This window comes from Scyliorhinus torazame, chromosome 2 (genome assembly GCF_047496885.1).
Source record: "Scyliorhinus torazame isolate Kashiwa2021f chromosome 2, sScyTor2.1, whole genome shotgun sequence".
Classification (NCBI taxonomy): Eukaryota; Metazoa; Chordata; class Chondrichthyes; order Carcharhiniformes; family Scyliorhinidae; genus Scyliorhinus; species Scyliorhinus torazame.
Window position 1 is genome coordinate 359,362,032 of NC_092708.1, and position 25,592 is coordinate 359,387,623.

The following is a 25,592-nucleotide window of genomic DNA, read 5'->3' on the forward strand; positions in this document are numbered from 1 at the left end:
AAATGTGAAAATGTAGAATAAAAATTTTTTTTTTTTTTTTTAAAAAGGCAACTCACCACCACCTCCTGAAGGGAAACTAGGCAAGGGCAATAAATGCAAAATGGGCAAAAAAGAGTCTTACAGCACAGAAAGAGACCCTTCGGCCCATCGTGTCTGTGCCAGTCAAGCACCTACCTATTCTAATCCCATTTTCCAGCATTTGGTACGTAGCCTTGTATGCTATGGCGTTTCCAGTGCTCATCTGAATGCCTCTTAAAATGTTGTGAGCGTTCCCACCTTTACCATCCATGAGGCAGTGAGTTCCAGATAACCACCACCCTCAGGGTGAAAAAGCTTTTCCTCAAATGCCCCCTAAACCTCCTGCCCCTTACCTTAAATCTGTGCCTCCTGGTTGTTGATCTCTCTATTAAGGGGAAAACAATCTTACTATCTACCCTAACTGTGTCCCTCATAATTGTGTACATCTCAATCAGGTCCCCTCTCAGCCTTTTCTGCTCTAAGGAAAGCAACACCAGTCTAACCAGCCTCTCTTCGTAACTGCAATGCTCCAGCCCAGACACCATCCTGGTGAATCTCCTCTGCACACTTTCTATTGCCATCACATCCTTCTTATAGTGTGGCAGCAGAACTACACACTGTACTCTACCTGTGGAGCTTTATACAGCTCCATCATCACCTCCCTGCTCTTTTATTCTATGTCTCGGCTAATAAAAGCAAGTATCCCATAAGTGTTCTTTTTTTTATATATAAAACATTTTATTGAGGTATTTGCGATTTTGTAACAATAACAGAAGTGTACATACAAATATAAACAGTGCAAAGGCCGTCTTCCTCCCTCACAGGTCCCACCTTTCTTACACACTAATCTAAACTAACCCCCCCCCCCAACCCGCTCTCTGCTGACGGTTAATTTTCTCTAAATATCGACGAACGGCTGCCACCTCCGGATGAATCCTGACATTGACTCTCTCGGAGCGAACTTGATTTTCTCCAGACAGAGAAAGCTAGCCATGTCAGTAAGCCAGGTTTCTGACTTCGGGGGCTTTGAGTCCCTCCAAGTTAATAGTATCTGTCTCCGAGCTACCAGGGAGGCAAAGGCCAGAACTCCTCTTTCTCCTCCTGGGTTCCCGGATCTTCCGACACTCCGAAAATCGCCACCTCTGGACTCGGTGCCACCCTTGTTTTTAACACCTTGGACATGACATCCGCAACCCCTGCCAGAATCCAGTAAGCTTCGGACATGCCCAGAACATTGGAACATGGTTTGCTGGTCCTCCCGCACACCTTGCACACCTGTCTTCTATCCCAAAGAACTTGCTCGTCTGGGCCATTGTCATGTGTGCCCAGTGAACAACCTTAAATTGTATCAGGCTGAGCCTGGCATATGATTTGGACGCGTTGACTCTACTCAACGCATCCACCCAGAGACCATCCTCTATCTTTTCTCTTCCCATTTGTGTTACAGCTCCTCGGTCTGAGTTTCCTCTGAACCCATGAGTTCTTTATAGGTCCGAAACCCTCCCCTCTCCCACCCATCCTCTAGAAACTACCCTGTCCTGTATCCCCCTTGGTGTTAGGAGCGGGAAGGTTGAGACCTGCCTGCGTAGGAAGTCCTGTGCCTGCAGGTACGTAAACTCATTCCCTCCCGTCAATTCAAATTTCTCCTCCAACTCCCTCCGTCTGGGAAAGCTCCCCTCATAGGCCAGTTAGTGTAACTTCTGTAGTGGGGAAAATGTTTGAATCTATCAAGGAAGACATCTGGATAGAAATTGTCCCATTGAAGGGGCGGCACAGTGGCTAGCACTGATGCCTCCTGGTGCTGAGGACCCGAGTTCGATCCCAGCCCCAGGTCACGTTCATGTGGAGTTTGCACATTCTCCTAGTGTTTGCGTGGGTCTCATCCCCACAACCTAAAGATGTGCAGGATAGGTGGATTGGTGACGCTAAATTGTGATTTGAACCAAAAGGGTGTGACAGAAGTAGAAAAGCAACAAAGAAACTGTGAATGCCTGCTAGAATATTGTGTCAATGAAGTAACCAAATAGAAGATATGGGAATGTGAAACAACAACTGGACCAGGAAAAGGCACCAAGAAAGTCTTAAACGTGCTGCTGGAATCTGAAACAAAAACAGAGAAAGCTGGGAAAACTCAGCAGGCCTGGCAGCATCCGTAGGGAGAAAACAGAGTTAACGTCGAGTCTGCATGGCCCTTCATCTGACCAATGAGGGAAAATGTGTTGGATTATATACTCTATAAGAGGCGCTGGAACAGTGATTAGTGGGAGCTGGAAGCGATTGCGACAAATATGTAGCAAAACTTAAAAATAAGTGACAGACGGCCCGATGGGGAGGGAGGGCATTTGCATCGGATTTTAAAAAAGATTTTTAAAAAGGTTAAGATGGAGGAGAAAGGTCAGTCTTAAATTGTTGAACTCAAGTGTTGAGTCCAGAAGATTGTAATGTGCTTAATCAAAAGAAACTCTTCAAGATCATTTTAGCTGTATGGTGCCCCAAACTGACTTGGGAGTGTGTCATTTGCTGACAGGTTGTGAGCTTAGCATTAAATATTTTAAATGTTCATAAAATATTAAAAATGTTTGCTGTTAACAACTTCTAGTGAAGCATTGGTTTTGATTACCATGGATGATTCGAAGAGTTTCCATAGGCATGGAGAGGAAAAACATCAAAAAGAAATATTAAAAATTTAGACCTTGCAAAACTAAAACTTTGTTTTCCACAGTTGCAAAATAATAATCACTAAGTAAGAAATAGCAGACGTCAACTGCACTTGGTGTTGGTACTGAATTCACAAACTATTGAATAGTAGTTGAATAATATACTAAATATTGAAATGAAACATTATACATGATCCAGGATCGGCAAAATCTTTTATAAAAGTAGTTGTTGTGAGAAAGTGTTTTTCAAACCACCTCCATCTTAATTCAATATTTCTCTGGTCTGTTTACAGCTTGAAATACCCAGTTTGTTTGCTGCAGTTTGTGTCGTCAATGAGTAGGTTTTAAAATCTGGATTTCCTGGTTTTCTGTCACCTCATAACCATTTACAGTTGCACTGTAAACTGTCTCAGTACACCAGACGGTTGAGTTTCAGACAGCTCGTTATCTCCAAAAGACTGAATTGTAGAATTAACCAGTAAAAGTATGAACACATGCAAGAAATGCTTATCAGCTCACTGCGTCATCTTACCTTCTGACTGCACAGAAAATGACTCATTCAGTAGCTCACTCCATAGGTGTCAAATAAACACATACATTCAACTCCAAAAATGCGACTGTATTTGATAAATAAGGACATGGAAACTATTTTAGAGACCAACACATCTAATCTCCAGCGTGCACATGGAAAAGGGATCACAGGGCATAATTAATCATACTCTACGTCATTTGCTTCCTCAGCAAAGAGAAATAAGATAGCAAAGGACTCTTGTTTCTACCAACATTCTTTACTATCTTTGGTTTTTTTTGTTAACATAAAAGCTGAGTTTCAAATTACGATATTTAATTTATTTCTGTAGGCAATTTCTATTAAAATCCAAACTTCCAATAAATACAACCAACATTAAAGTGCTGCAAAAACAGAAAATACTGGACAATCGCAGCAGATCTGACGGCATCTGTGGGGAGAGACGGAAGCTAATGTTTTGAGTCTGGATGACTCTGTCAAAGCTGTTATCCAGGCTCGAAACGTTAGCTTCCTTCTCTCTCCACAGATGCAGTCAGACTTGCTGCGATTGTCCAGTATTTTCTGGAGGGGGGGGGGGGGGGGGGTGTTCAGATTCCAGCATCCGCAGTATTTGCTTTTGTATTAAAGTATTGCAGTTGTTTAAGGAAACCCTTAATGCACGGCAATGCATTGCTGCTTTATGTAAAAAAATAATCACAAATTATAATAGTTTCAAATTATGTTATAGTTTGGTGGCAACACTGAAGGTTGTCTAAAGAGGTAAGTAAAGTTCTGGTTTTCATTCATACAAAAGCTACAGATGCTGAAAATATGAAATTAAAAGAAAAAAATGCTGAAATTACTAGCAGATCAGGCATCCGTAGAGAAAGAAACAGAATTACTGTTTCAGTTCAATTCCAGGCACTCTACAAGTCACCACTCTCATCTGCTGAAGGCCAAGAGGTTTAGAGGATTTTGAACAAAGGGTACAGATTACAACATGTTTTACTATTTTATCCTGATTCGCCAGTCAAACACATGAACTTCATACAGACAATATATAGTGTAAGCAATAAAAAAATCTCAAATCACAATTCCAAATGTTTATATTATTCAATCTTAGAAATACAGCGTACAATCAGTAAAATAAGCACAGCTACCATCTAGTCCTTTTCCCTCCTTGTTAAAACCATTATTTTTATTCTTTCATGGAATGTGAGCATTGCTGGCAAGGCCAGCATTTGTTACTCATCTCTAAATGCCCTTGATATGAAATCATAGCCAGGTTAAAAAAGACAGAACTGACCTCATATTTATTTCAAGTAATTGCATTTTAAACATTTATGTTCCCACTAGGATCTTCTCAAAATGAATTCAACAACTGAAACAAGAATCTATACAACATGAAACATATATGAGTTAATTGTGTCGTCTGGCGAGGAGATGGCGAGAACGATTACAGGGATTCAGAACTGCAGACTTGAACATAGTGCCCAGTTATAGAATTACTCCTTGCTCTGACTTCCTATGGGGAAACTACTGGGTGCACTTGGATCATCTCACTCCCAGATAATTTAATTAAAATAGTTTGTAGTCTAAACTCAATTCCTAACAGATACGGGCCACGGCAGGAAAGTTCTCTTATATAGGCATTAATTGGCAATTTCCACAGATGTTATATAGTTATGAAAGTATAGTGAATTATGAAGAAGAGAGCAGAAATTTACAAAAGGACCAATAGTTGATTCAAATAGACAACATTTTGATAGATATAGTTTAATGTAACAGATTGGTGGAAGTAAACCATGATCATGAGAATGGAAATCAAAATACAATCCAAATGGTTAAATGCTGATGGCATCAGGAACAGGTGGATAAGGAGATTTAGGAATACAGGTATACAAGTCATTGGTCGACAAGAGCCAACATGATTAAAAAGGCCAACAGGATGTCAGACTTTATTATAAGAGTTATCAAAGTTATGAAGGCACCCCATCGTACGATCAACTGACTTTGAAAGGAGACCAGCAATAATTCACATGGTGATATCTGGGTGGAGTGACTTAACCATGAGACTAGACATTGGACAATATTCTCTGGTAATTAGGAAAAGGCACCAAGAAATTCCAAAAGATCTTAGGTGTATGATTTATAGTGCCATTTGTTGAAAGGTATTCTGCAACAGGTGGGTATAAGACATGTGCCACATCCATACAAGTAGAAACAAACTACCCATACAGAATGAGGCCATCACAAAATGCACAACTTTGAGCTCACCATGAGTGTAAATAAAATATTAAATGTTTGAGCTAAGAATGTAGAGTAAACCATTGGATTGATAACTGGGATGATTCGTAGAAAAGTTCCATAGACATCTTTGAAAAAGGTTATAGACTCCAAAAAGCTTATAAAAGATGGTACTTGTCAAATGATCAAAGCCGTCAGAATTTATCTATAACCATAATTGCAAGAAACACATGATTGCAGTTAGTTAAGTGCTCAAGGTACTGAATTCTAACCTACTCATGAAATTAAACATTATACAAGGGTTTATTTTTCTTTAAAAAAGTTGATGTGTGAGAAAATGTTTAACATTTCCATCTTAATTCAATCTTTAATTCAATATTTCTTTGGCTTGCCCAACGCTGGCAATAATTTGCTGGTTTGCAACGCCTTGTGCTGTCAACGAGGGTTTGTAAAAATCTGGATTTCCCGGTTTTCTGTTCCCCAATTCTGTTCACAGTTGCACAGCAAATTGTCTCAGTAATCCAGACAGTTAAGATTCAGACAGCTCATTATCTCAAAAGAACAGAATTGAGCGTTTAACCAGCAAAAACATGCACATATCCCAGAAGTGCTTATCACTTCATTACGTCATCTCGCTTCCTGGCTGAACAGAAAAATTACTCATTCAGTAGTTCACTCTGTGTCAAATTAAACACACACGCTCAGCTCCAAAAATGCAACTTTATTTGATACACAGAGACAACTTTAGAGACTAACACATCTAATCTCCAGTGTGCACACGCAAAAAGCATTGCAAAGCACAATTAATCATACTTTACGTCATAAACCTCCTTGGCAAAGGGAAACAAGATAGCAAAGGACTGTTTCTTCCAATATTCTTTGCTCTCAGATTTTTTTTAATGAAGCAGAGTTAACATTGCGTAATGTGTTTCTGCAGGCAACCTTTATTACAGAGAAATTAAAATCCAAACTTCAGTAAATACAACCAACATAAAAAGTATTGCGACTGTTTCAGGAAACACTCAAAACATTGCCGCATTTAAAAAATATATAAAATAGCCAGAGATTATAGTAGTTTCAAATTATGCTGTAGATTGGTGGCAACACTATTAAAAACACACAAAGTTGCAAAAAGAGGCAAGTTCTGGTTTGGTTTCATTTTCTATTCCATGCTCTCCTTTCTTGAAAGCATCAACTGCAACTGAGGTAAGATTCTACAAGCATCAGTCACCTTGTTCCTCATACAAGAGGCGATTGTTCCCATAAGCCTGGAAACTTGACCAGCAACAGGTTGTTCCTCCTCAGAGGCCAAGGAGGATTTGAGTGTTTTTTTCCATGTTACTCTAGGTTCCAAAAGGTCAATGATTGTGCCTGTTGTCAAACCAACTGACATCAGGTAACTTTTCCCAGTCTAAGGACTGAATCTGGTCAAGGTGCCCTTTTACAGAATTTTCTATGACAAATATGTGTCTCTTGCTGGAAGTGAAAATACTAAGCTTCCTGGTGAGTCAATGGTTAACCGTAGTGCACGATTTAGCACTGCCACAAAGCAGAAAGTTCTCATGTTCCATTGCTGGCCTTTGCCATCCTAATTGAGATGAATTAACTAATCAATGTGCCTGCTGCAAATAGCCGATGTCCCCAGGCCAGATAATAGACGGCAGAAGCGGAAGGCAATGAAAGTGAGCCTCATTCTGACCACTTTCACAGGCTCCTGCTCAAAGATGTGTGCTTCCTTCTATGCAGATAATTAATCTCAGCCATGATTCTACTGTGCCACACTGCTCCCCATACCACATCACCCCGCCCCAACCCATATTGACACGCACGGTTTAGATCAGTGTGCAAAGAATACCACTTACTGCAAGGTGGTGCTGCAAGGCTCCTGCAATACTGTACTCCAGGTTAAGTCAAAACATTCGGACTAACGAGGGAATTCAATAAAAATGCAGTCATTCTTTCCTCAAATTTTAAAAAAAATGCACGTTACAATTTAATATCATGTTCTTGGAATATGGGCAACAAAGGGTAAGGAAATATTTATTACTCACACTAGTTGGGCAGAGGATGTTAAGGGTCCAGGACTGGAGGTAGGCTTCCTTCCCCATAGGTCATTAGAAAACCAGTTGAATTTTATCTTGTGGTCAATTTGTCCTGGTCGAAGCCCACTCATTATCAGATGTATTGAATGCAATTCCAAAATGCCAAAGCAGGATTGAATCCCTGATTTCTACCTCCAGTCCTACATCCACTAGGCTACTGTAGCTACATAATTATTCAGGCGGCCTAAATTTGAGCGAAGGACAATTAACCACTCTCAACTGCCAGAGGTTAAGACTTTTAAAGCATGCAGAAGACAGGATAAAACATTGCAACAGGTTATACTGTTTTATCTTGGTCCATACAAACACATGAATTTCATACAGACATTAATATGTAGTGTAAGCAAAAAATCTCAATAAACAGCAATTTTGACTTGTGTTTATATTATACAATCAGGAATACAGCATACAATCAGTAAAATGCACAGAGCTAGCATCTACTCTTTTACATTCCCCAGTGGATATCTTGATATGAAACCATATCCTTTTTAAAAGACAGAGCTGACCTCACATTGATTATTCAAGTGCAGTTTTCTTTATTTCACCTAATTCCATTTTATACTTATGTTCCCGGGTACGATCTTCTCAAAAGTGAAATTAACAGGTTAAAGTGCAGATTCGAAGCCTGAAAAAAGAATCTGCATGTGCTACACATTAAACATAATAGGAACTTTGTGTTAGAACAATTAAACAGCATTTAGATAGCAAGACCAGGTCAACATCCAAAACAAAAACTGCTCTGCAAACTTTCAAGCTTCAAATAAACCCCACAAAGCTCAAGTGCTTGTTGCATACCATCTCCCTTGACATGTCCAAAGTTTAAAATGTACCTGATTCTGACATAGGCAACAGTTAAGGGATTTAAACCAATATATTTTCAAAAAGTAAACACTTCCACATATTTTTCTTCTTAGATCTCAGCATTGGTTGCACAATTAAATCACAAATTGCCAAAAACACAAGATTTTTATGGGTGCAAAATCTTTTAACTCTCTCCTGTAATTTACTCAACTAAGTTGTGCATGAAGAGGGCTTTTCAGAAGATAAGGTGCGACAGTTGAAGACCAGAAACTGAAAATCTTGTAGTTTTATACCACAAATGATCCCATAAGACAGCCACAATGCTCTTTGCATCAAGAGTGAACATAATCTTTGCTCTCACTGAAAACATGTATATTTGTCTTTGTGGTTGAAGTACAAGGGGAATGTAGTACAAGTGAATCAGCAATGGGAACACAGTTATTGCTGGTAGATTCATTTTCGTATTAACTTCCTTTCCCTTTTGAATTATCATTGGCACCAGCTTCTAGCGATTTTAACACATCTGCTTGAGGCAGTTCTCGTTCAGTCATGCTAGCTATTGAGAGGGGAGAAAAAAATTGGGTTTAAGTATCACGTTTATCAGTCAATGAAGGAAGGGTGCCCTCATCTATACCTTTAAAAAGCCTGCTTTTTTTTTTAAAGCTACATGTCACTTGATGCAGAGGCTGAAAGAGGAAAGCAGTGAAGGTATTCGAGAAACTTGGGTGGGAAGTAGAGAGTACGTATTTTGAAAAGGAGATAAGACGAGTGGAACAAGATGAGGGTGAGATCTGCCGGTCGCGTTGCACCCAAAAAGCAGCGCAGCGGGTAGATGCCAGGATATCCTCTTCCAGGATCAATCCGGCATGCATTACCTCGCAAGATCTAACGCGATGTGAATCACCTCTGGCAAATCTGCATATCAGCTAGTCTCACTCTAATGTGCATTATCAGATCTATCCCCTTCGCCTTTGAGACCTTGGGTGAGTACCGTTCACAGTGCTGGTCCCCACAAACAGGGGCCAGAGAACGGTACTCGTGGAGATCTCTCAAGGGAACCAGAGGCCTCGAGGTGCTTGCCCTCTGGGCAGGGTGGCACACTGCTGGGACCACTCAGGCATGATGGCACTGCCAGATGGCAGGGGCACTGCCACATGCCAGGCTGGCAGTGCCAAGCTGGCATTTTTGGCGTAACAGGAATCAGGCCCAGGGGTGTCATGTGCGCGCAGGGGGGTTAGCAGATCCCAAGGACCCCCTTAACGGTGAGTTGGAGCTTGGTGGGGGAGGAGGAAGTTGGGAGATCGGGATGCCATTTTCCCTGCACTAAGGAGTTCTGGCGAGCAGAGATCCTCAGTGCAGAAAACAGGAATAAGTGCTGCCGTCTGCCACGCGTACTCCGCTGAGGCCCCAAATTGCCGTTCGATAGTGTGGTGTTTTTCGGCGCTCCAAGTGCCAGGAAATACCCGGCTAATCGTTCACGCTATGGGATTCTGTTACCATTCAGGTAGATCACGCCGGAGATGATCAAAAGGAGGAGGGTTCCAGATAAGTAAGGGAACAGACCAACATGTAATTTGCCACCATGATGGCCTGGGCAGAGCAAATGGGCATGGTCCAAGTACCAGTTTCTCACAGTGACGTTTTCCTCCCTCAGCCTCTGTACTGAGCAACTACATATCCTCAATCATTTTCAATTCTATCTCTTTTAAAAAATATATATATTTATTCAAATTTTTCAACAAAACCCCCCCTCCGCCCCAACAAAAAGAAAGCAACAAGAACACAAGTAGAAATTATACATTGGATTTCCCCCATATACAGTAACCCTCCATCTAACAGTAAAAAGCACAAATAGGAGAAAAAACCCACCTTAACCCAAACACTACCCCAAGAGAAACCCCCCCACCCCCGGGCTGTTGCTGCTGACCTCCTCCTAATGCTAGATAGTCTAGGAAAGGTTGCCACCGCCTGAGGAAACCCTGCACAGCCCCTCGCAAGGCAAACTTTATCCTCTCCAGCTTGATGAACCCTGCCATGTCATTGATCCAAGCTTCCACACTAGGGGGCTTCACATCCTTCCATAGTAGCAAAATTCTCCGCCGGGCTACCAGGGACGCAAAGGCCAGGATACCGGCCTCTTTCGCCTCCTGCACTCCCGGCTTGTCTGATACCCCAAATACTGCTAATCCCCAGCTCGGCTTGACCCAGGCATTCACCACCTTGGACACAGTCCTCGCAAAACCCCTCCAAAACCCATCCAGTGCTGGGCACAATCAGAACATATGGATGTCCTTTGCCGGGCTCCCCGAGCACCTCCCACATCTGTCCTCCACTCCAAAGAACCTACTCAACCACACCCCTGTCATATGCGCTCTGAGAGTAACCTTGAACTGTATTAGGCTGAACCTGGCGCAAGTGGAGGAAGAATTAACCCTACTCAGGGCATCAGCCCACAGACCCTCACCTATCTCCTCCCCAAGCTCCTCCTCCCACTTGCCCTTTAACTCCTCCACCGAGGCCTCCTCCTCTTCCTGCAGCTCCTGATAAATCGCCGAAACCTTGCCTTCTCCAACCCATACACCCGAAATCACCCTGTCCTGAATCCCACGTGCCGGAAGCAGCGGGAATTCCCTCACCTGCCACCTCACAAATGCCCTCACTTGCATGTACCTGAAAGCGTTTCCCGGGGGTAGCCTAAACTTCTCCTCCAACGCCCCTAGGCTCGCAAACGTCCCATCGATGAACAGGTCCTCCATTCTTCTAATCCCTGCCGGATGCCAGCTCCGTAACCCCCCATCAATCCTTTCCGGGACGAACCAATGGTTCTCCCGAATCAGGAACCAAACTGAGACCCCCACCTCGCCCGTGTCGCCCCCACTGCCCCCAGATCTTCAGCGTCGCCGCCACCACCGGACTCGTGGTGTACCTTGTCGGCGAGAGCGGCAGCGGTGCAGTCACCAGCGCCCTCAGGCTCGTGCCCACACAGGACGCCATCTCTAACCTCTTCCACACCGCCCCCTCTCCCTCCAATACCCACTTACGGATCATCGCCACATTGGCTGCCCAATAATAGCCACACAGATTCGGCAGCGCCAGCCCCCGCCCCTGTCCCTGCTACGCTCCAGAAACACCCTCTTCACCCTCGGGGTCTTATTCGCCCACACAAATCCCACGATGCTCCTGCTTACCCATTTGAAAAAGACCTTGGGGATCAAAATGGGAAGGCACTGGAACACAAAGAGAAACCTCGGAAGGACCGTCATTTTTACCGACTGCACCCTACCCGCCAGAGAGAGTGGCAGCATATCCCATCTTTTAAAATCCTCCTCCATCTGCTCCACCAACCGCATCAAATTAAGTTTGTGGAGGGCCCCCCAACTCCTAGCTACTTGGATCCCCAGGTACCGAAAGCTCCTTTCCGCTCTCTTCAGCGGCAACTCGTCTATCCCCCTACTCTGGTCCCCTGAGTGCACCACAAAGATCTCACTCTTCCCTACGTTAAGTTTATACCCCGAAATGTCCCCAAACTCCCTAAGGGTCCGCATGACCTCCGCCATCCCCTCCACTGGATCCGCAACATACAACAGGTCATTGGCATACAACGACACCCGGTGTTCCTCTTCCCCCCCCGAACCAATCCCCTCCATTTCCTGGACTCCCTCAGTGCCATGGCCAGCGGCTCAATTGCCAGTGCAAACAACAAGGGGGATAAGGGGCACCCCTGTCTCATCCCCCAGTACAGCCAAAAGTACTCCGACCTCCGCTGGTTCGTAACCACACTCGCCATCGGGGCTCTATATATTCAATTCTATCTCAATTCATCATGCGGTGTCTCCTCAAAGTTTACCACCCGCAATGTGAACTCGACACCCTGTATTCATGGCTGCCACCTTGACCCTGCCATCTCACGTGACCTCATGTCTTATCATATTAATCACCAATGGGGCAGCACGGTGGCACAGTGGTTAGCACTGCTGCCTCACGACATCAAAGGCCTGGGTTCGATCCCAGCCCCGGGTCACCGTCCGTGTGGAGTCTGAACATTCTCCCAGTGTCTACGCTAAATTGCCCCTTAATTTGAATTTTTTAAAAAAAGATACTAATCACTGAAGGCCAAATTGATCACCACCTTGTATTGCTTCCCAACCACATCCACCTCCCAAACCCACTTACAACTGCACTTTCAAAATTCCAACTTTCCCGATATTTAATTTTCTCAATAAATTCCCAATACCGAACCTTGACCCTCATTTCACCATGACATTTCTGCAGCTACTGATATGCTCAGCCACACCCTTACCTCTAGCTTTTGATGTCCGAGTTCCAATTAAAACCATTACACTCTCTGGCCAGTTCCCCTGGTGTGGCCCTCATCTTTGTTACCGAGATATGGCATACAACTGGCTGAACCATTCATTACCAGATCTGGCTTCACCACATAAAACACTATTGAGTCCTGCCCTTGTTTGCTGAACTGCTGATTATTTCAAGATTATTCTGGAATGAAAAGATATCCCCTGGCTTCTTTTCTCCACTGTAAACATCTTCTGAAACCCCTTTCTCGTCATCTCCACCCTCACCTAAACATATGCAAGGCGTTTGTGGAATGCTTTGTCACTAAGATTGAGACCAAGGGCAACACAGTGGTGCAGTGGTTAGCATTGCTGCCTCACGGCTTTGAGGTCCCAGGTTCGATCTCGGCTCTGGGTCACTGTCTGTGTGGAATTTGCACATTCTCCCCGTGTTTGCGTGGGTTTCGCCCCCACAATCCAAAGATGTGTAGGGTAGGTGGATTGGCCACGCTAAATTGCCCCTTAATTGGGAAAAATGAATTGGGTACTCTAAATTTTTTTTTTTTTTTTTTTTTTAAAGAATTTAAAAAAACATTGAGACCAAATAATTAGGTATCTATGTCATGCATCTCACTTTGATTAACGCACCTGGCCAAACTTCTTCTAAGATTCAACCCTGTCATAGCTGGGAGCTTTCAACTTCCTCTCCCATCTCCCCTCTTGCCCTCTCTAAGCTTGTGTTGTCCATGAGAACAACGTCCTTTCCTCTTGACACTATTTCCCCATAACGGCTGAGTACCCCACTTTCCCTTCCTCGCTCTCTTTAGCTAATATTGTGAGGACTTCAGGTATTTGGATAATTGGAGCGCATTCTGGGGAAGGTGGGACCTGTACAAGCAGGACGGGTTGCATCTGAACCAGAGGGGCACCAATATCCTGGGAGGGAGGTTTTCTAGTACTCTTCGGGAGGGTTTAAACTAATTTGGCAGGGGAATGGGAACCGGATTTGTAGTCCAGCAACTAAGGTAGCCGATATTCAGGACGCCAAAGCGTGTAATGAGGCAGTGGGGAAGGGAACACTGACAAAGGAGAGTACTTGCAGGCACGGAGATGGGTTGAAGTGTGTATACTTCAACGCAAGAAGCATCAGGAATAAGGTGGGTGAATTTAAGGCATGGATCGGTACTTGGGACTACGATGTGGTGGCCATCACGGAAACTTGGATAGAAGAGAGGCAGAAATGGTTGTTGGAGGTCCCTGGTTATAGATGTTTCAATAAGATTAGGGAGGGTGGTAAAAGAGGTGGGGGGGTGGCATTATTAATTAGAGATAGTATAACAGCTGCAGAAAGGCAGTTCGAGGAGTATCACCCTATTGAGGTAGTATGGGTTGAAGTCAGAAATAGGAAAGGAGCAGTCACCTTGTTAGGAGTTTTCTATAGGCCCCCCAATAGTAGCAGAGATGTGGAGGAACAGATTGGGAAACAGATTTTGGAAAGGTGCAGAAGTCATAGGGTAGTAGTCATGGGCGACTTTAACTTCCCAAATATTGGGTGGAAACTCTTCAGATCAAATAGTTTGGATGGGGTGGTGTTTGTGCAGTGTGTCCAGGAAGCTTTTCTAACACAGTATGTAGATTGTCCAACCAGAGGAGGGGCAATATTGGATTTAGTACTAGGTAATGAGCCAGGGCAAGTGATAGATTTGTTAGTGGGGGAGCATTTTGGAGATAGTGACCACAATTCTGTGACTTTCACTTTAGTAATGGAGAGGGATAGGTACGTGCAACAGGGCAAGGTTTACAATTGGGGGAAGGGTAAATACGATGTTGTCAGACAAGAATTGAAGTGCATAAGTTGGGAACATAGGCTGGCAGGGAAGGACACAAGTGAAATGTGGAACTTGTTCAAGGAACAGGTGCTATGTGTCCTTGATATGTATGTCCCTGTCAGGCAGGGAAGAGATGGTCGAGTGAGGGAACCATGGTTGACAAGAGAGGTTGAATGTCTTGTTAAGAGGAAAAAGGTGACTTATGTAAGGCTGAGGAAACAAGGTTCAGACAGGGCATTGGAGGGATACAAGATAGCCAGGAGGGAACTGAAGAAAGGGATTAGGAGAGCTAAGAGAGGGCATGAACAATCTTTGGCGGGTAGGATCAAGGAAAACCCCAAGGCCTTTTACACATATGTGAGAAATATGAGAATGACTAGAGCGAGGGTAGGTCCGATCAAGGACAGTAGCGGGAGATTGTGTATTGAGTCTGAAGAGATAGGAGAGGTCTTGAACGAGTACTTTTCTTCTGTATTTACAAATGAGAGGGGCGATATTGTTGGAGAGGACAGTGTGAAACAGATTGGTAAGCTCGAGGAAATACTTGTTAGGAAGGAAGATGTGTTGGGCATTTTGAAAAACTTGAGGATAGACAAGTCCCCCGGGCCTGACGGGATATATCCAAGGATTCTATGGGAAGCAAGAGATGAAATTGCAGAGCCGTTGGCAATGATTTTTCGTCCTCACTGTCAACAGGGGTGGTACCAGGGGATTGGAGAGTGGCAAATGTCGTGCCCCTGTTCAAAAAAGGGACTAGGGATAACCCTGGGAATTACAGGCCAGTTAGTCTTACTTCGGTGGTAGGCAAAGTAATGGAAAGGGTACTGAAGGATAGGATTTCTGAGCATCTGGAAAGACACTGCTTGATTAGGGATAGTCAGCACGGATTTGTGAGGGGTAGGTCTTGCCTTACAAATCTTATTGAATTCTTTGAGGAGGTGACCAAGCATGTGGATGAAGGTAAAGCAGTGGATGTAGTGTACATGGATTTTAGTAAAGCATTTGATAAAGTTCCCCATGGTAGGCTTATGCAGAAAGTAAGGAGGCATGGGATAGTGGGAAATTTGGCCAGTTGGATAACGAACTGGCTAACCGATAGAAATCAGAGAGTGGTGGTGGATGGCAAATATTCAGCCTGGATCCCAGTTACCAGTGGCGTACCGCAGGGATCAGTTCTGGGTCCTCTGCTGTTTGTGATTTTCATTAATGACTTGGATGAGGGAGTTGAAGGGTGGGTCAGTAAATTTGCAGACGATACGAAGATTGGTGGAGTTGTGGATAGTAAGGAGGGCTGTTGTCGGCTGCAAAGAGACATAGATAGGATGCAGAGCTGGGCTGAGAAGTGGCAGATGGAGTTTAACCCTGAAAAGTGTGAGGTTGTCCATTTTGGAAGGACAAATATGAATGCGGAATACAGGGTTAACGGTAGAGTTCTTGGCAATGTGGAGGAGCAGAGAGATCTTGGGGTCTATGTTCATACATCTTTGAAAGTTGCCACTCAAGTGGATAGAGCTGTGAAGAAGGCCTATGGTGTGCTCGCGTTCATTAACAGAGGGATTGAATTTAAGAGCCGTGAGGTGATGATGCAGCTGTACAAAACTTTGGTAAGGCCACATTTGGAGTACTGTGTACAGTTCTGGTCGCCTTATTTTAGGAAGGATGTGGAAGCTTTGGAAAAGGTGCAAAGAAGATTTACCAGGATGTTGCCTGGAATGGAGAGTAGGTCTTACAAGGAAAGGTTGAGGGTGCTAGGCCTTTTCTCATTAGAACGGAGAAGGATGAGGGGCGACTTGATAGAGGTTTATAAGATGATCAGGGGAATAGATAGAGTAGACAGTCAGAGACTTTTTCCCCGGGTGGAACAAACCATTACAAGGGGACATAAATTTAAGGTGAAAGGTGGAAGATATAGGAGGGATATCAGAGGTAGGTTCTTTACCCAGAGAGTAGTGGGGGCATGGAATGCACTGCCTGTGGAAGTAGTTGAGTCGGAAACATTAGGGACCTTCAAGCAGCTATTGGATAGGTACATGGATTACAGTAAAATGATAGTGTAGATTTATTTGTTCTCAAGGGCAGTACGGTAGCATTGTGGATAGCACAATTGCTTCACAGCTCCAGGGTCCCAGGTTCGATTCCGGCTTGGGTCACTGTCTGTGCGGAGTCTGCACGTCCTCCCCGTGTCTGCGTGGGTTTCCTCCGAGTGCTCCGGTTTCCTCCCACAGTCCAAAGATGTGCGGGTTAGGTGAATTGGCCAATGATAAATTGCCCTTAATGTCCAAATTGCCCTTGGTGTTGGGTGGAAGTGTTGAGTTTGGGTAGGGTGCTCTTTCCAAGAGCCGGTGCAGACTCAAAGGGCCGAATGGCCTCCTTCTGCACTGTAAATTCAATGTTAATCTATGATTAATCTAGGACAAAGGTTCGGCACAACATCGTGGGCCGAAGGACCTGTTCTGTGCTGTATTTTTCTATGTTCTCTAGTTCATTCTCTTCAGATGCTATCTCCCTCTTTTTCAGTACAGAGGTGTGTGTGTCCTGCTACATGAATCACAATAGATGCAGCAATTGATTAGGAAGACAAACAGAAAGTTGTCGGAATCAAGTATAAAAAGTAGGGAAGTTTTGCTACAGTTGTACAGGGCGCTGGTGAGACCACATCTGGAGTACTGTGTACAGTTTTGGTCTCCTTAATTAAGAAAGCATATAATTGCATTGGAAGCAGTTCAGACAAGGTTCACTAATCTGATTCCTGGGACGTAGAGGTCATAGAATCCATAATGCAGAATGAGGCCATTCATCCCATTGAATTTGCACCGACCCTTTGAAAGACCATCCTACGTAATCCCAATCCCCCGTAACCCAACCGAAACATCTTTGGACTGTGGGAGGAAACCGGAGCACCCGGAGGAAAGCTACACAGACACGGAGAGGGGAGAATGTGCAAACTCCACAGACAGTTAGCCGAGGTCGGAAAAAATGAGAGATAATCTTGTTGAAACAGAAGATCCTGAAGGGACTTGACAGGGTGGATGGCTGAGAGAATGCTTCCCTTTGAGTGGGGTGTGGGAGGAGGGGTCGAGAGCCAGGGAACAGTTAAAAAATTATGGGTCTCCCATTTCAGACAAAATATTTTTCTAAGGGTTGTTAGTCTGTGGAATTCTCTTCCCCAGGGAGCCGTGGGGACTGAGTTAGATTTTTTTTTAAATTTTCAAAATTTATAAAGCTATGTACATTGTTGGCCGTGTTTATCTACTATATTATACAAAAAGGTTTGTCTTGTCCTTCCCTTAATTTCCCCTATTTACATTCTGCCGCCCTCTGGCTCGAGTTAGATAGATTCTTGATGAACAAGGGAGTCAAGGGTTCTGGAGAGGCAGAAAACAAAGTGGAGCTGAGTCACAATCAGATCAGCCATGATCTTATTGAATGTCAGAGCAGGCTTGAGGGGCTGAATGACCTAAATCTGCACCTAGTTTTGGTGTTCTTATCAACTATCATCATCCCTCGCCTCATAAGAAATAACTGCCTCATCTCCAATCTCTATTTCTTTTCAAAAGTACTTGAACGTGTGGTCACCTACATCCATGCCCTAATCTCCTAAAACTCCGCTTTTGAATCCTTTCAATTAGGTGTCTACCCCTGACAAAGTACCAAAACAGCTCTTGTCAAAGTCACAAATGACATCCCACGTTGTGGAGATGGCAGCGTTGGACTGGGGTGGGTACAATAAGAAGTCTTACAACACATGTTAAAGTCCAACAGGTTTATTTGGAATCACTAGCTTTCGGCACATAGCTCCTTCAGCACCACAACCCTGAGAAATCTTCACTCCTCTTTAATTTTGGCCTCTTGAGCAATTGCAATTTTCATTATTCCAAAAGCTCTGGAATTCCATCCCTAAAAGTCTCTGCCCCCGTCTAGAAATCGATCTATTTCCTTCTTAAATATATTTCTCCTCATCTCAGTCCTAAATGGTCTACTTCACATCCTGAGTTTGTAACCTCTTGTTCTAGATACCCCAGCCAGGGGAAACATCATCTCTGCACCCAGTCTGTCCAGCTCTGTCACAATTTTATATGATTCAATGATATTCCCTCTCAGTCTTCTAAACTCCAGTGAATACAGGCCCAGTCGACCCAATCACTCCTCATATGACAATCCTGCCTTCCCAGCAATCAGTCTGGTAACCTTTGCTGCACTCCTGCTATGCATATATATCATTTCTTTGATAAGGAGGTCAAGCTGTACATTATATTCCAGCAGTCGTCTCACCAAGGTCCTGTACAGCTACAGGAACACATCTTTGCTGCTGTACTCAAATCCTCTTTCAATGAAGGCCAACGTACCATTTCTCTTCCTAACTGCTTGCTTTCAGTGACTGGTGTACGAGGACACCCAGGCCCCTTTGTACATCAACATTTCCCAATCCATCGCCATTTAAATAATAGTCTACCATTCTATTTTTCCTACCGAAGTGGATAACTTCACACTTATCCATGTTATATTGCATCAGCCATGTATTTGCCCATTCGCTCAACTTGTCTAAATCATCTTGAAGTCTCTTTACATCCTCCTCACCACTCACATTCCCACCTAGTTTTGTGTCATTAGCAAACATGGAAACTTATATTCGGTTTGCACATCCAAATCATTGATATGAATTGTACTCATCTCTGCTGTGCCCCTCTAGTTACTTACCACATGCCATATGTTCCGTTAAACCTACCTCTGACTGAGCATTTGGTCCTCTTCATATCTTGCTATGTGGCTCAGTGCCAAATTTTATTTTTCGCTCCTGTCATGTGCCTTAGGACTCTATGCTAGAGGTGTTATGAAGTTGTTGTAATCACTTGTGATATTAGTAGAATATGGTGCATACTATCAGTATCAACTCCATTGGTGCTTACAGAAAAACTGAAATTATAAACCTACATCTTGGCTCCGCAGATTTCCTCATGATCTAATTTGTACGCAGGATTTTATTAACAAGGATGACAAGCTTTACAAAAGCAAAGCTTGATGGGTAGGCAGCATATAACAAAATATATGTATCTTACATTGTTCATTCAGTAGAATTAAAAGATCAGAAACATACCTGAACTTGTCTTTAGTATTGTAGAGCTTTGTTTTTCTGCTTGATCTGAAATTTCTGGTTGTACATGTTGCTTTCTGGTGGGAACAAAATATATACATTGTATAATAAGCCTATCAGTACCTGCACAAAGTAGTTTCGCTGCTTGCGCTGCTTTTGGCCAGGCATTCTCTACTGGGTTGAATTACCTGTGACCAATATTATTGTTTTCACATGCAAGAAGTGATATATATGTTATGGGTGGCACGGTAGCACAGTGGTTAGCATTGTTGCCAGCATTTGTTACTCTTCTCTGATTGCTCTTTCAAGTGGTGGTGAGCCCCCTTCTTTCACCATTGTAGCCCATCTGGTGCTTGTATGTCTACAATGCAGTTAGGGAGGGTGTCCCTGGATTTTAATTCGCTACTGAAGAAATGGTGACATATAAATTGGGATGGTCGTGGCATGGACGGAAACGTGCAGGTAGTAGTCGTTTCATGCATCTGTTGCCCTCGTCGTTCAAGGTGATGCAAATCATGGGTTTGGAGGGTACTGTCGAAAGCGTCTTTGCTGCACTGCATACTGCAGGCAATGCACACAACAGCCACTTTGCACCAGTAGTGAAGGGAGTGAAGATTTAAGTTAGTGGATGGCCAAAGCCAACTGCTTTGTCCTGGATGGTGTTGAGCTTCTCGAGTGTAGTTGGATTTGCACTCAACCAGGCAAGTGGACAGAATATCACACTCCTGGCTTGTGCCTTGTAAATCGTGGACAGCTTTTGGGAATCTCATCACAGAATTCCCAGCATCTGACCTGCTCTCCCCTGTTGGAGATGTTATTGTCTGACATTTGTAACCTGTCACCTATCATCCCAAGTCTGGTCTTGCTGCATGCGAGAAGGAATAAATGGATAAAGAGATTTAGAGATGCAAGTATCTAAGTCATTAAAGCAGACAGACAAGTGCAAAAATGATAGAAAGGGACAAAAGGATGCCAGGCTTCTTCCATAAGTGCAAAATTTCAAATTACAAAGTATTATTCCATTGACTTGCCTCCATTTGGAATAGTGTGGTCAGTCTTTGGCATCCAATCTGGTAATAAACTGACCTTGAAAGGAACCCAGCAACAATTCACAAGATGATGGCTGGGGTGAAATGACTTAGCTATGAGAAATTAGACGATGAATAATATGCTTTGGCAATGAGGAAGTTGAGGGATTATCTAATTGAAGAGTTTAAAATATTAGAAAGGAACGTGTAACAAGGTATTTGAATTGAAATCAAGTTGACTAAAAGCAAATCCAGGAATCATTTCTTCACACAAAGGGCCTGTACTGCGCTGTAACGTTCTAAAAAGCCATGTGACTGCAAAGCCCCAAAAAAGCCATAGATGCAGAATCAACTGAAGATTGAAAACGAAGGTGGATAATTATTTTAGAAGGTGATGTATTAAGGCATATGGAGGGTAGGGAATTAGAAGTGGAAAACTAGAGTTACCACAGCTAACAAATGAGTACAGAACAGGCACAATGACCTAATCTTGATCGTATGTAATTTCACTCAGATGGCTAGAAGAAATTGAACACCATTCAAACTTTGAAAGTAAGCCAAAAACAAAATACTGCAGAAGCTGGAAATCTGCAATAAAAACAGAAAATGCTGCCAATACTCAGCATGTCAGGCAGCAGCTGTGAAAGAGGAATGTTAATTCTTTCCACAGATGTTGTCTGACCTGCTGAATATTTCCAGTATTTTCTCTTATTTGTTAAAGTATTGACTAGGGTTAAGTAATAGCCGGGACGAGAGTAGAGATAGGGAGCAAACAAGCTACTTTCGACTGTAGCTGATGGTATATATCTGACTGGCAAGTGCTCAATGCTGCTGCCACTGATGACTCAAATGAAATTTCCAGTTCTCGCTTCAAGGAGCACAAAAGTTAATCAAAATAAATACATTTGCAAATTCAATATTAAACAAGAATAAAAAAGCTTCAGAAAAACTGACATATATTAATACTGTGAAAGTGTAAAGATATGAGGTCCTCAAAGGGTCAAAGTCACAGATATTCTATCGTGGACATTAAACCAAGCTTTGGAGTGGTAATAATCTGTGGTCTGCTTGCCTCTCAAAGTATGCTTGCCTCCGTCTTCGTATTTCCTCTGCTGTAGGAGTTTCAGTTTGATTTGTTCTCGAAGACTGTGCAAGATGGTTCTGAGATGAAGTCACTTCTGAATCTTCTGTCCCTGGTCCAAAACCTAGAGATTCATTAAGATGACAGCCTGATTAAAAGTGAATCAACTAAAATGCTTAAAATGCTACATTTCAATTGTGACGTTTGAGAATGAACCAAAGCTACAAAAGTGTTTCAACCCCCCCCATTATATTTACTGCGTTCAAGTAGTTCTTTGCCTCTTTAGGTCCCTGTGGCAACATTCTTGATGGGAAAGAGTGGCTGCATGATCTGCCCCAACATCTCTGCCATTGTCATGACAGTGAGCAGATCAAACTGTTCTTACCCCTTTTGGAGAAAAAAACATGGCGTTTCACATCTACTCATCAGGCTGGGCATTTTCCATGTTGGAAATCTTGGTAAAGCTTACCACTGAAAGGCACGACACAATGGTCATCTCATGCACTGTGGTACCAGTGCTTTTCAAAGAAGGCTGCAGCATTGCAGATTGGGAACCTCAGTGGTTCCACTAGACTCCAGATACTTCTGCACACGATCATTACAATGGCTAAAATGATAGCTTAAATGACGGTATTGGTGAAACACCAGAATTCTATACTCAAGATAAAAATGACGTTGAGTTACTGCATGTGGTGGCAGGGCTCTTATTTTGCCGTTAGTTTATTACAAAGGTTAATCTTTGCCAGTCAACATGTGAAAAGATACATCCACCCTGCCTTTTTACCCATCCTTCATATAGAGGCAGTGACTGAACCAGTATTCACGCACACGACTGACAGGGAATGTCAATTGTGGGTGTGGCATCACCGTCAAATCCAAATCTGTACCCATCCAATATTCACAAACACACACTTCCAGAGGTAGTCACTGGATTGCCATTCAGTTACTTTCCCTCCTTCCTAGCTTTTTCAGCAATTAACTGCTCCCCTGGCTCAATTCAGGTAACTAAGTGAGCGAGTAAAACTGAAATCTTCTTGGTCCAAGCAATTCAGTCACACGCGACATGACATTTACCCAATGAGCAATCAAAGAATTTGAGAAATTACTGGAGTGCAATCCACAAAATTAAAAGAGGTCTCCACTGAGGGGAGATAAATGTAAACATTTTCAAAAATGAGATACCAACACATGTACAGTTGTCACATTTGGCAAATAGGTCCAGGGGAAAATCCCAACTCAGTGGAGTGCCTGATTAATACCCTTTAAAAGCAAAATCCACTTACTGCTGTAGAATACAAAAGCTTAATTTTACTCACTAATTCCATTCAGGGGAATGATTTGTTCCATTTGGAAACCCCAATTTACCTTGAGTTAAACAGTAAACAAATGCATTCTAGTGGATGGGTTTCCTAATGATAAATAGTTCCAACAAAAAGGCCTCCATGTGAAATGTCTCTTTAAGATGATGAATCTGCCATGCATTTCCACCATTTTCTATTTGTATTTCACAATTTCATCATTTGTGTTTGTGTTTCCCAATCCTGTGTAATTTATGGAATCAGGTCAAGGTAGGCTGTTCTGCTCATGACAAAGTAATTAAATACCTATAGAAATGTGGACGGCCAGTTAGCCCATCTGACTTACCCCGTGATTCAGGATCATTTTCATCTCCCTTTGGGACCTATTGTTTATGTTATGCCAACCAGATCACTGAATACACCCCCCCTCTGATGACAGTACTTAATCTAATTGACATAGCTCATTAGCATGCATTCCCAGGCCAGTCAGTTCACTTCCTGAACTGTAAATCTAACATGCTTTTGTTATACCTTGCTTTTGCCATTTCTGAAACATCTGAATTGAAAACAAAATAATTAAACGTACAACAATTAGAGATTTGTTCCAAAACACTTCAGATTGTCACTACTTATATATTGTTATATATTGTTTCTGAATGAAGTTTGACAAGCAAACATACTCCCCAGAACGCATTTGCACATCTGCATATCCACAATGGCAAAACTACAATAAAACTAAATCAATTTTATGAGAAAGTTGCAGGAAAATTAAATTGCAATCTCATCCATGAGGAAACTGAACGGAAATTGCACGTCTGAGATATTGGTTTCAGCACCCTTTCGGACTTAGACCATGCATGCCATGAGAAGCTCAAATAGGGAAAGGGCAGGAAATTAGCATTAAAAAAAGTATCGAGGCACAGAAAGTATCCAGAAGTCTGTCTGGCCTATTAAACCTTGTTACTCAGTCGGGAAATAGGCTGTGATAGCAAACTGCTTTGATAAACAGGCTGAGATTGTGGAACTTATTAGAGGACAACAAGGATATGCTGTCTGGCTTCAACTTGGGGTTGCTGCAATGCTGGCTGATCATCTTTCTCCTTATATAGGCACAATAAAACAATTCTAACAGTGAGCCTGCATTTTTCATTTTATTTAATGTCAGACCCAGGCCTGATAATGTATGTGAAGATTGAATGCAGATAAAGATGTTTGCTGAGACTATAATCACTGAGCTCTATAGTGATGAAGCAATTTTTTCAGAAAGGATCCAGTTAGATCTTTGTATCCTTGTTTGAATTGAATTAGCTCATCTCAGTCTGAGGAAAGGGACACTCGAGGGATGCAATTCAACAAATGGCCTGAATGTTTCCCACCAGAAGGGGGTCAAATAAGAGTAGGACTGCATCAGATGAGGACAGAATTGACATCAGCTGGAGAACAACCTGCAAATAGTCATCTGGCGGCACAGTGGCTAGCAGTGCTGCCTCTCAGCGCCAAGGACCCGGGTTTGATTCCGGCCTTGAGAGACTGTGCAATGTGGTCTGTGTGGGTTTCCTCTGGTTGCTCTGGTTTCCTCCGCAGTCCGAAGATGTTATGTCCACAGGTTATGTGAATTGGCCATGATCAATGTGCAGGGATGCTGGGCCTGCGTGGGGAGCTCTTTCGGAGGGCCGATGCAGACTTGATGGGCCGAATGGCCTCCTTCTGCACTGTAGGGATTCTATGGAAAAGGAAACACAAAAATAGGAAAATACCGCACACCAGAAATGTATCAATTTCTTCAAGGTGTTGGCGGTGCTGTTGGGGGTAGAAATGTGCCATTGAAAGAGGAACAAATAAATAGATTTCAGTTTGCGACCTTTTTAAATCATGCATTTGGTTTTCCTTCGTCTGTTTTTCACAACAAAATTCTACCCAGCAGAGACCTCATCGATTTGGTTAAGATTACATTCTTTTAACAATTTTCCAATGAGTGCAAGTTGAGTTCTTATGGCATCTCTTCATAGCTCAATGGTGAAAAGCCAGAACAATTTCTTTATCTATTGCCCCTTTTAGTGCAGTAACCAAATGCTGAACACTGTGCGTGTATGGTTTTCCCCATTATACAGTGGAAGTATCATTTTCCTGAATGTATTATGCAGGTCAATTTATACTCTCTTTGCCTTACAATGTCCCACAAGATCATAAGAAAGAGGAGTAGGCCATTCAGCCCCTTAAGCCTGCTCCTGCCATTCAGTACAATCACGACTGATCCAACTGTGGTCTTAACTCCACTCTCCTGCTTGCCAGCCATAACTCTCAACTCCCTTGTCATTAAAAATCTATCTAACCTTGAATATAGTCAATGACCCAGCCTCCACGGCTTTCTGGGGGAAGAGAATTCCAATGTCTAACGACCCTCAGAGTAAAGATTCCTCCGCATCCCCCCCTTGAAATGGGAGACTGCTTGTTTTGACCCCTTGTTCTTGACTCCCTCACAAGCAGAAACATCCTCCCAGCATCCACCTGGTCATGTCCCCTCAATCCTTTGTGTTTTAATAAGATCACCTTGTACTCTTCTAAACTCCCATGAGTACAGGCCTAACCTGCTCATTCTTTCCTCATAAGACAACACTTCCCCTTTAGGAACCAGCTGA

General features: G+C 43.1%; 1 protein-coding gene across 3 annotated transcripts in view; it reads right to left on the reverse strand.

The window, feature by feature from the left end:
* Positions 1–6,136: 6,136 nt before the first annotated feature.
* atxn3 (ataxin 3) overlaps positions 6,137–25,592 on the reverse strand; it is a 70,425-nt gene continuing 50,969 nt past the window's right edge. For all 3 annotated transcript variants that reach the window (XM_072492242.1, XM_072492237.1, XM_072492249.1), the window contains 3 exons: positions 21,647–21,779; positions 19,550–19,623; positions 6,137–8,889 (listed from right to left, as the gene is read on the reverse strand). In XM_072492242.1, the coding sequence (XP_072348343.1) occupies positions 8,798–8,889; positions 19,550–19,623; positions 21,647–21,779 (299 nt within the window). In that variant the 3' untranslated portion in view covers positions 6,137–8,797. The remainder of the gene's footprint in view (positions 8,890–19,549; positions 19,624–21,646; positions 21,780–25,592) is intronic.